Source organism: Dama dama, chromosome 14, assembly GCF_033118175.1.
Source record: "Dama dama isolate Ldn47 chromosome 14, ASM3311817v1, whole genome shotgun sequence".
Lineage (NCBI taxonomy): Eukaryota > Metazoa > Chordata > Mammalia > Artiodactyla > Cervidae > Dama > Dama dama.
Window position 1 is genome coordinate 50907246 of NC_083694.1, and position 12261 is coordinate 50919506.

The 12261-nt window shown below is 45.9% G+C and overlaps 1 protein-coding gene across 2 annotated transcripts in view; it reads right to left on the reverse strand.

The window, feature by feature from the left end:
- The window catches only part of PDPN (podoplanin), a 35242-nt gene extending 23218 nt beyond the window's left edge, over positions 1 to 12024 (reverse strand). Inside the window, exon 1 of one of the 2 annotated variants that reach the window (XM_061160715.1) lies at positions 11712 to 12024. In XM_061160715.1, coding sequence (XP_061016698.1) covers positions 11712 to 11778 — 67 coding nt within the window. In that variant the 5' untranslated portion in view covers positions 11779 to 12024. The remainder of the gene's footprint in view (positions 1 to 11711) is intronic. The other variant, XM_061160714.1, reaches the window with a different exon arrangement.
- Between the last annotated feature and the right edge of the window lie 237 nt (positions 12025 to 12261).

Genomic DNA, 12261 nt, shown 5'->3' on the forward strand with positions numbered 1-12261 from the left:
TACATCAGACTAGATGTCTTAATATTACCTCCAATTCACTGTGTCTGTAAGAGAGTGCATAACTTACTATTCTTTCTCATCAAATTTGTTCCTTATCTCTCATCCCTCCAATCTGATTTCTATTACCTGCCTTCTTGTCATTCCTGCCAAAAGGCTGGGTTTCTTCCCTCTTCCTCCTGCCAAATGTTTTTACCAACCATATGTTCTTTTAAGTGCTGAATAAGATGGGTCCTCCTCTCTTCCCTAAGGAGTGAGAGATACACATCAGACAATTAAAGTACAGTGATAAGAAGAGCCAGAGCAATTTGAAAAAGAAAAAAGAGGAGGACTAACACTTCTCAATTTCAAAACTTACTACAAAGAGTAAGTACTACTACTGTAGTAAGTATGGCATAAAGATAGATGTATAAGCCAATAGAAGAGAATTGAGAGTCCAGAAATAAACCCACACACTTCTGGGAAAGTGATTTTTTAAATTTATTTTTAATTGGAGGATAATTGCTTTACAATGTTGTGTTGGCTTCTGCCATAGGACAATGTGAATCAGTCCTAAGTATAGACATGTCCCGACCTTCTTGATCCTCCCTCCCACCAACCCCCCATCCCAACCCTCTGGATTGTCAAAGAGCACTGGGTTAAGCCCCCCATGTTATACAGCTACTTCCAACTAGCTATCTATTCCACATATGGTGATTACATGTTTCACTGCTACTCTCTCAATTTGTCCCATCCTCTCTTTCTCCCATTGTGTCTACAAGTCTATTCTCTATGTCTGCATCTCCATTCCTGCCCTGCAAATAGGTTCATCAGTACCATTTTTCTAGATTTCCTACATAGGCATTAATACATGATATTTGTTTTTCTCTGACTTATTTCGCTCTGAATAATATGACCTAGGTTCATCCACCTCACTAGAACTGACTCAAATTCATTCATTTTTTGGCTGAGTAATTAATATTCATCATATATATATATACTACAACTTTATCCATTCATCTGTCGATGGACATCTAGGTTGCTTCCACGTCCTGGCTATTGTAAATAGTTCTGCAATGAACACTGGGGTACATGTGTTATGGGCAATCAATTTTGACAAAGGTGTCAAGATAATTCAGTGGAAAAAATAATCTTTTCAACCAAATGGTATTGGGACAACTGGCCTTCTTCATGCAAAAGAATGGAGTTGGACCTCTATTTCACACCACGATTAATTCATTAAAATTAACTGCAAATGAATCAAAGACCTCAAGGTAAAAGCTAAAACTATACAACTATTGGAAGAATATATAAAAGTAAATCTTTGTGACTTTGGATTACGCAATGGCTTCCTAGATAAAATACCAACAGTAGAGGCAACAAAAGAAAAAATAGATAAATTGGACTTCAATGGTTTTTAAAATTTGTGCTTCAGTGGATGCTATCAAGAGACTGAAAAGCCAACTCACAGAATGGGAGGGATGCTCACAATTTTTATGCCTGATAAAGGTCTAGTACCCAAAATATTAATACATAGAGAATTAAACAATAAAAAATGACTATTCAATTTTAAAATGAGAAAACAAGATTAGATACTTCTTCAAAGAAGATATATAGATGGTCTTTAAGCACATGAAAAGCTGTACAATGTCACTGGACATTAGGGCCATGCAAATCAAAATTATAATTAAATACTACTTCATACCCATTAGGATATCTACAATTTTTAAAAAAACAAACAAACCACTCAACCAAATGGAAAATAACAAGATTTGGCAAAGATGTAGAGAAATTGGAACTTTCTGCATTGTTGGTAGGAATGTAAAATGGAACCACTTTAGAAAACAGTTTGGCAGTTCCTCAAAAAGTTAATTGATGACTGAAGAATTGATGCCTTAGAACTGTGATGCTGAAGAAGACTCTTGGGAGTCCCTTGGACAGCAAGGAGATCAAACCAGTCAATCCTAAAGGAAATCAGGCCTGAATATTCATTGGAAGGACTGAAACTGAAGCTGAAGCTCCAATATTTTGGCCACCTGATGCAAAGAGCCAACTTGTTAGAAAAGACCCTGATGCTAGGAAAGATTGAAGGCAGGAGAAGAGGACGACAGAGGATAAGATGGTTGGATGGCATCACTGACCCAATGGACACGAGTTTGAGCAAACTCCAGGAGATGGTGAAGGACAGAGGAGCCTGGGGTGCTGCAGTCCATGGGGTTGCAAACAGTTGGACGTGACTGAGTGACTGAACAACAACAAAAAGTTAAACAAAGAGCTACAGAGCGTGTGTGAGTGTTGTGTGTGTATGTGCGCATGCACGCACATACACACACACACTCAATCGTGTCAGACTCTTTGCAACCCTTTAGGACTATAGCCTGTCAGGCTCCTCTGTCCATGGGATTTTCCAGGCAAGAATACTGGAGTGAGTTGCCATTTCCTCCTCCAAGGGATCTTCCAGATCCAGGGATCAAATCCATGTTCCCGAGTTGCAGGATTCTTTTACCACTGAGCCACCTGGAAAGCCCAGAGCTACCATGTAAAAGTGAAAGTTGCTCAGTCATGTCCTACTCTTTGTGTCCCCATGGACTGTAGCCAGTCAGGCTCCTCTGTCCATGTAATTCTCCAGCCAAGAATACTGGAGTGGGTAGCCTATCTGTTCTCCAGGGAATCTTTCTGACCCAGGAATCAAACCGGGGTCTCCTGCATTGCAGGTGGATTCTTTACCAATTGAGCTACCAGCCATCTGAACTACCAGGGAAGACCCTGAGCTACCATATGACCCAGCAATTCTCTTCCTAGGTGTATCCTTGAAAGAAATGAAAACATATGCCCATACAAGGACTTGTACATGAATGTTTATAGCAGCATTATTCACAATAACCCCAAAGTGGAAACAACTCAAATGTCCATCCATGGATGAACAGATAAGCAAAATGCAGTATTAGCCACACCATGGAGTATTATTCAGCTATAAAAAGGAATGAAATTCAGACTCATGTTACAAATGCATGAACCTTGAAAACACCATGCTAAGTAAAAGAAACCAGACACAAAGTACCACATACTATATGATGACATTTATATGAAATATCTAAAATAAGCAGACTCATAAAGATAGAAAGCAGATTAGTGGTTGCTGTGGGAGATGGGGGGACATGGGAACAACTGCTAATGCTTTGGGGTTTTGGAGGAAGGGGTGATAAAAATATTCTGAAACTGACAGTGGTGATGGCTGTATAACTCTGAATATACTAAAACCCATTGGACTGTCTATTCTAAAGGGGTTAATATTACAACATGAGAATTACATATCAATAAAAAATTTTAATACAGTGATGAATGTTTTAAGATGTGAGTAAGAAATCAGGAAATGAGGAAAGAATAATAAGAAACCTGGAGGATCCTTGGTGGCAGAGACTAAGAATCCGCCTACCAGTGTGGGAGACATGGGTTTGATCCCTGGTCCGGGAAGATCCCACATGTTGCAGAGCAACTAAGCCTGTGCTTAGTCCATGCTCTGCAACAAGAGTAGTCACCGCAATGAGAAGCCCGTGCATTACAACAAAGAGTCACTCCCGATTGACACAATTAGAGAAAGCCTGCGTGCAGCAAGGGAGACCCAGTACAGCCAAAAAAAAAAGAAACCTGGAAATACTGTGTTGTAAGTCTTGCTGGCTCTCATTCCCCCAAATCTGATCTCATTCTCCCGTGTGTTGTCATTACACAGTCTTTTTACCTCCTGATTCTCCCTTTCCCCCCAGACTGCTACTGCTACTGCTAAGTCACTTCAGTCGTGTCCGACTCTGTGCGACCCCATTCCTGGGATTCTCCAGGCAACAACACTGGTAGTCCCCCATAAACTAGATTCAATCCCATGTGGTACCCTTATCATTATATTCCCCACCACCCCCCCCCCCCCCCGCCCCGCCGCCGCCAAAGCCACTATTCATGGCCCACTCTGCTCCCATTTGACTATTACCTACAGAAAAACAGATTTCCTGCAACTCCCCAACTTGACACCCTTGACTCCAGCCAGCCTCCATGGCTTTTCCCAGCCCTGGATGCCCATACTTTTTCCCACACAAACTCCAGATTGTTCTAATTTCTGTGCATTTGCTTGAGCACTCCTTCCTGCCTAGAATGCCCTTCCCTACCACCCTGTCCAACCAGCCCCACCATTTTTCACAGCCAAGATCAAGTCCCATCCTCCCCCAAAAGGGTTTTTCCAGTTTCCAAGGCCCACAAGAATCTCATCTCCAAACCTGCATCTGGTAATGCTGTGCATCACACAGGACATGCCGTTTACACCACCTTTTCTGTTCTTATCTGTATACGCCACACACATCTGCCTTGCCTCTCTGTGTGAACCGCAATACCACATGTGACTCCTTTCTAACTCTAAGTTCTTATTAACATATGTGCTCTATAAACGCTTGAGGGGACAGGGATTATGTCCTTTTACTAGGTACCCCAATATCAGTCTAGTTCTTCAATCTGAATTACATATCTAACAAATAACTGTGAAAGTTGCTTGAAGAAATCAACTGGCTGACGTCTCTGAGAGTCCTTGGCAGCCTCAATCTAAGAAGAGCTGGCTGTTGTGTGCATGTTTAGAGATGTGGGTTCTGGGGTTGGGCTGCCTGGAGACAAGTCTCACCACTGTCATTTACTAGCTCTGTGTCTGTGTGTAAGTTACTGAACCTCTCGGAGCCTCTTTACCCATCTATAAAATACAAATAGTTCCTATCTTCAAGGTATGTTGGGTGGATTAAATGAAATAGGGCTTGGAAAGTGCTTGACACTAAGCACTGACTTCCTAGGTGAGGCAGTGATAAAGAATCTGCCTCCCAAGCAGGAGACACAAGAGACGCGGGTTTGATCGCTGAGTCAGGAAGATCCCCTGGAGGAGGAAATGGCAACCCACTCCAGTATTCTTGCCTGGAAAATTCCATGAACAGAGGAGCCTGGCAGACTATAGTTCATGGAGTCCCAAAGAGCGGGACACAACTGAGCCCAGGACACACACACACACTGTGTGTATGACAAAAACCACTACAATATTGTAAAGTAATTAGCCTCCAACTAATAAAAATTAATGAAAAAAAAAAAATCTTATAGAGTGATCTAGATCAGATGAAACCCTTTCACCCTAGCCATGCTCTTAAGAGGCCAGGAATTCAAATAGCTTATCTAGAAAGGGAAATAGTTCTTCAGTGTTATTATATAGATTATCATATAGTTTCATAGTTAGACCCCTGTATGGAACGACTGATTGGTTCAAGATGGAGAAAGGAGTACTACAGGGCTGTCTGCTGTCACTCGGTTTGTTTAACCTATACACTGAGCACACGATGAGAAATGCCGGGGTGGATGAGTTACAAGCTCATCCTCATGAGTTAAGAGAGGAGGGAGAAACATCAACAACCTCAGATATGTGGATAATATCACTCTAATGGCAGAAAGTGAAGAGGAAATAGCTTCTTGATGAGGGTGAAGGAGGAGAATGAAAGAGCTGGCTTAAGACTAAATATATTAAAAAAAAACAAAACAAAACACCTAAGATACGGCATCCGGCCTCATTATTGCATAGCAAATAGAAGTGGGGAAAATGTGGAAGTAGTGACGGATTTCCTCTTCTTGGGTCCAAAACCACTGCAGACGGTGACTGCAGCCATGAAATCGGAAGATGGGTGCTTTTGGGCAAGAAAGTGATGACAAACCTAGATGGTGTGTTGAAAAGCAGAGACGTTACTCTGCCAACAAAGATCTGAATAGTCAGGCTATAGTCTTCCCACTGGTCACATATGGTTGTGAAAGCTGGTCGGTAAAGCAGGCAGAACACCAAAGGACTGATGCCTTCAAACTGTGTGCTGGAGAAGACTCCTGATAGTCCCTTGGACAGCAAGGACATCAAACCAGTCAATCTTGAGGGAGATCAACCCTGAATACTCACTGGAAGGACTGATGCTAAAGCTGAAGCTCCAGTAGTTTGGTCATCTGATGCGAACAGATGACTCATTGGAAAAATCCCTGATGCTGGGAAAGATCGAGGGCAGAAGGAGAAAAGGGTATCAGAGGATGAGATGGCTGGACAGTATCACCAATGCAATGAATATGGACTTGGGCAAACTCCCAAGGTGTTGAGAGACAGGGAGGCCTGGTGTGCTGCAGTCCATGGGGTCTCAAAGAGTTAGACACACCTGGGCAACTGAACAACAACAACATCCGGTTACTGGGCTTTCCTGATAGCTCAGATGGTAAAGAATCTGCCTGCAACGCAGGGTTTGATCTCTGGGTTGGAAAGATTCCGCTGGAGAAGGGAAGGGCTACCCACTCCAGTATTCTTGCCTGGGAAATCCCATGGACAGAGGAGTCTGGTGGGCTCCAGTCCATGGGGTCACAAAGAGCCAGACACGACTGAGCAACACTTCCACGTTTCAAGCTAACATATTGTTACTGCTGTGAACACCACACATCCAGAATCTAGTTCCTTTAGTTATACAGATTCAGATATTTAAAGGGAGGGGGGATCGGGATGGGGAACACATGTAAATCCATGGCTGATTCATGTCAATGTATGACAAAAACCACTACAATATTGTAAAGTAATTAGCCTCCAACTAATAAAAATTAATGAAAAAAAAAATCTTATAGAGTGATCTAGATCAGATGAAACCCTTTCACTCTAGCCATGCTCTTAAGAGGCCAGGAATTCAAATAGCTTATCTAGAAAGGGAAATAGTTCTTCAGTGGTCTCTATCCACGTTTGTTATCCCAGGCATGCCCATCTCAAGAGTGAAATACCTGAAATGCTGTCTGGTGCACACAGAACAAAGACTAGCGGCATGTGGACAGAGTACATTTCCAGACTGTGACAGAACAGTCCTAGGGGCACTTGGACTGAGACCAGAAGCCCTTCAACCACAGACAGGACACCTTACAGTAGCCATTAGCAAGGATACCGTTTACCTTGCCTGACTCACAAAGAAGTTACTCAGTAAATATGTAACTAAAGCACTCCTCAGGCGGGACAAGTTTCACATCATCTAGTCCTTACTCCTTTCCCCTCCCTGTCTAGATTCTAGGCAGACAAACTCCTCCAGGCAGGATACCATTCATTGGATCACCATTTTGCTTAAGTAAGTCATGTCTCAACACCCAGATGAAGACAGTGTGATGAGTTAACGGAAATACTCTCATCAGGAATGTTGACACATCTTCTAGAGGCCCTTCCCTATCTGCTACAAATGTAACAGTGACAATTGTTCCCATTCCCCCAGGCCTCAGTGACATTCTCTCTTTACTGTCTGGAACCCTGGACAGAGGTCACCTTCCGGAAAGGTGATTATCCTACTGCTAAATTTGTTGTTTTTGTGTTTTGTGGGGTTCCCCGCCCCCACATAAAATTAGTGTTGCCCTGACAATCTCAGTGTGCAGCTCCTCAGACAAGTAGGCATATGAAGTGGCCAGATCTACAAATTTCCCTCAGAGGATTAAAGCCATCTCCTCCGAGCAGTTCCTGAGGCAAAGGCACTGGCCAGGTGAAAAATCGGGAAAACCCATCCGTCGAAGCTCCAGGGAATGCTTGCCCGGGACTGGCCGCCAGGAGCAGGTGGGCTGGTGGGCGCTGGGATGAGTCTCGAGGGAAGGAAAACAGTCACCTCAGTTTCCTGCCTTGGATGAAGGTGGCAGAATTCCAGTTGCTCCCTAACCTGGCTCCATTTCATAACCCTCAGATACAATGCCCCATCACTTCCCTTTCCCCCAAGGTTTTAAGAAATCAGTAGGGAAGGTATTCAGAACTCCAATCAAAAGGTGCTTTTAGGGCTTTCCTGGTGGCTCAGTGGTAATGAATCAGCTTGCTAACGCAGGAGACGTGGGTTCGATCCCTGATCTGGGAAGGTCCCACACGCAGCAGAGCAACTAAGCCCATACACCACAACCTTTGAGCCCGGGGGCTGCAACTAATGAGCCCACGTGTTGCAACTACTGAAGCCTGCTCCCCTTACAGCCATGCTCACAACAAGAGAAGCCACTGCAATGAGGAGCCTGCGCGCCGTAACTAGAGAGTAGCCCTCGGCTCACCTCAACTAGAGAAAAGCCTAGTCCAGCAATTAGGGTCCAGAAACGGACCCAGCGCAGCCAGAAAATAAATATTTAATTTTTTTAAAGGTGTTTCTATCTCTCTTGCTCACCCCTGTGGGAATCCCAAGATTTATCTCTGTAGCCCACCCGATGACCCCACTCATTTGATTCTCTTCCAACAAAACACTCCGAGTATTTCTTTGGAATACCCAAGGAGTGGGAGGGTCCTTGGAGAGCCTTACAGGAGTTGATTTAACTTCTTCAAGTCTCACAAGGGTACTGCCAGCTATATGAGCCTCTCCTCTCTCAACATCCTCCCCCGTAATATTTCCACAAGCTGTAACCTGGCACGCCTGTTCTTGGAAGCCAGAAATATGACAAATATTCAGATAAGCCAGTGGAATTTAAAGCACACGTTCATCGTTTTGCTGGTAAGGACTGAAGTGCAATGCTTTATGTTAGGTGTGCCTTCCTCAAAAGTGCTTAGAATTTCGTATCCAGTATATCAGGAGATGCTGAGTTTCTATTTGGGGAATGCATGAACAAATCCTATTTTAATGTACCTGACATCTTCATTCTAAAAGGAATATTACGGTAAGTATTAAATGTAAAGAACTTGATATACCTTGAAAAATTTTTGTTTTCATGTTTAAGGAGTTTAAAGCAAGGTTAACCTTTAATTTCAAGTTCAACCTTTCTTTTTCCCCCAATGTGTAATGCAGGTTAAAAATAAAAGAAAAGCTTTGAGGTTTGGAGTTAGGCCCGTTTTAGGAATTTCACTTCTGGCATATTCTGAAGATAATAATGTATAATTTAAGGATGCATGATGATTTAATGAGGGAACCGTGACATTCCTGGCATGTGGAGGGGGATGGGAATGGGACAGAGGTAGTGTCCCTCCCACTCGGTCACACCATCCACCTTCATGCCAAGGTTTGGGGTCCTTGTAATTCTCGGTATAGACTTACTCACTGGTCACTCACTTCAGAGGCCTGGGGGTGGGGGTGAGGGGGCGGCGGCTGCCACGTACCTCTGATCAGCCTGGGTTCCTCCCTCTTGCCATGTCCCAGTTTAGCCTTCTCATGCTAGGATACTTTTTAGAAATGTGCTTTTCTATATTAAATGCTATCTTGGATCTCACATGCCAGTGTCATCAGAGCCTCCCTCGAGAAGGCTCTAACAGACCTGAGATACCTTAAGAGCAACAAAACTCTAAGCAACTCATGAAGATTTCCAAGCCTCCGAAACTGGCAAGAGTTTTGGGGAAAGCACAGGGAAATTTGTTCATCGCATGATTAATCCTGGGTGGACTGGTCCGGGAAAAAAGCACATGTGGGTTTTCAGCAAGCAGCGGCCTGCAGAATTTCACAAAATAAACGATCTCACGGAGCGGCCCCCGTACGTGTCTTGGATGAAAGTTCAGAGTGAGGGTGGGGCCTGATGGTGGAGGAAAATGCCAGATGTGTGGACCACCGAGCTCCTTTAAATCCACTGACATCTCAAGAGACCCAGAGGACATCTCAAGCCAGAGGACCAGATTGTACAACTGAACCAGATAACTTTAGAAGAGGGAAGCCCAGTAGGGAGTAGACTCCTAAGAGAAGGATAATAAAATTCATCACCATAATTACCCCTAGCTCAGCTACCCAACCAGAGCCCACAATGGCTCAGCTCAAAGAAGTTATTCATCCATATTCAAGTTGCCTCGCTCATTATCCTCAGACAAAACCCCTCCTGGGACTCGACTCTTCGCCAGCAGCCTTAACTCTGCATTGACACACAGCCCCTGGGGAGGGGGGCCAGGGTGCTACAGTTTTTCCCAATTGAGTTGCTATTACTAGAAGTGGCTGGTTTTTCAGCCACAACTATTTTTTTTTTATTACTTCTTTTTAGGAGTACCTTTGATATTCAGAATTGGCTTAAAGATAATTACAGCTAAACTCTTCCCCGGGGCAAGGGGGTTGCAGGGGAGCGGGGGAGGCTGGGGGAGGGGAGAGGATGCCACCCAGTGGCCCTCTTTCCTGAGCAGAGCTAGGACAAGGCTTAGTTTGGGGGGCTTTCCACATCTTGCCCTGCTGAGCACAAAACGGTGTCATTTGCATAGTCTGGCCAGAAAGGAAATGTAACTGAAATGCAGAGCCATGTATGTCGCTCTGGAGAGAGAAGTTCCAAAGATAGGACCACCATGAATAGCTCACCACCCAGCAAAAAGAGGGCTTCCCACCCAGATGGCACAGGGGTAAAGAATCCGCCTGCCAATGCAGGAGATACAGGAGACCCCCCTGGTTCAATCCCTGAGTCCGGAAGATCACCTGAGGAGGAAATGGCAACCTGCTCCAGTATTCTTGCCTGGGAAATCCTATGGACAGAGGAGCCTGCTGGGCTACAGTCCATGGGCTGAAAAAACAGTTGGGACACAACTGAACACACACGCATGCACAGCACAGTCTCCATGAAGCAGCGCCGCATAGGGAAACACACCCTGAATCACTCACCGGCCTGGAGCTGGGTATTACTGTCTTTGTGCGGAGGGCTCCTTCAAGCCCCTCCCTTCAGGCAGGATTCCTCTGGCTCCAGGCCTACCTCCATCCTCAATTTGGAAAATGTAAAAGAGTTTCATTTCCTCAACCTTCAGCTCCAAAGATCCCTAGTTAGCTTACAATGCCTTCAACCAATATTCAGTGAGCAACTACTAAGAGCCGGATATTGTTTAGCCCTGGGGATCAAGGTGAAGACACAGCTGTGTCCACAGGAGTTTATATTCTACTGTGGAAACAGATCAAAATAAAGACCCAAGAAAAAGAAAACACTGACCAATGTGACTGGAGGCTACCAACACAGCAGCAAGGGACAAGAGGAGGAGACAAGAAGGCAAGAAGAGGGAAGAAGGAGGAGATAATGCGAGTGATGGGCAAGCAGCGTCCCCATTCTCAGATCTAGAGAAGTGAAGGTCTAAGGACTCACCAACACGCGGTCATTAACACTGTTGGCCAAGTTCCACACATGGCCCCAAAGGAACTTAAACATCAATGTTAATAATGGGCCACTCAGTCATGCAATCAGGACCCCCCCAGTTCGGTCCTTATCCCCACACACTATCGTCTCTACAGAGGATAACGAATCCCCACTGATGTGGTCCTGAGTGTATCCAACGTGCTGTCTTACAGACTGGCAGCCCCCAGAGGGAGGCCGTTGCTACACAGGGATATCCCACCCTCATCCCCGACCCACACAATTCCATGGGGCCAGTACTTCTGACGCCAAGAGCACGCCTCCAATACAGAGCCCTGGAGAAAATCCCAGCGCCGCCAGTGGAAGGCGCCTGGCTGCTAGCCTTCTGTCTCTTGGGAGCCAGCAAGGGTGGGCAGGAGGTGGGTCATCCCTGAGGGACCCTCTGCTCCCCACCTGCTACCTGTGGATTCGGGATCTTTCCCTGGCACCCCACTCAGCTCTTCGCCTGGGACCTGGCACCCGCTAAGCCGCCGTCTCTCCTTCTCCCGGGCCCTCCAGACTCCGGCGCGCACACATTGCCAGCTCCCCTCTGCTCCCCCAGGCAACCTCACATTCCAGGCCCCGGAAACCCGCAAGTCCCGGCTCGCTCGTCCCCACCAGCTAGCTGCTCGGGGAGCTCCGCCCGCTGGCCTTACCTCCTTCTGCCAGGACCCAGAACGATGCGCTTCCCAAAATGAAGAACAGAACTGGCACCTTCCACATTTTTCTTAGCTGACTTGTTCTTTGGGGTGCGGGGCCGAGCAGCTAGTTTCTGGGCTGCGGGAAAGATGAAAAAGCTCCGTAGCCAGGGGCCTTCCCTTGATGGAGCGCGAGAGTGGGGCCTGGAAAGCAGGGAGCAAAAGTCCCAGCGCGGGAGGGGCCCCCAAGTTTCTACGCTCGCAATGGCAGCAGGCGGAGCAACTTTGCAGTTGGGAACTTTCGGATCGGAGTCAGCATTTATCTCTCCCGACGAGGGCGAGGGCGGGGAGAGTCCGCGCGCTAAGGTGGTCCCAGTCTCGGGTTCGCTAGGACCGCCCCCTGCCTGTGCTTGGCCAGCGCGGAAACGATGACCTCAGGCCAGGTTTAAAGTTACAAGGCCACAGCTGCGGGGGCTGCTAGGACCCGCCGATGGGTCCCTGGCAAAGTTGGCTTCTATTTGTTCCCCGACTAGAGGGAAAGGGGGCGCATGCAATAAGCGATTTTGGG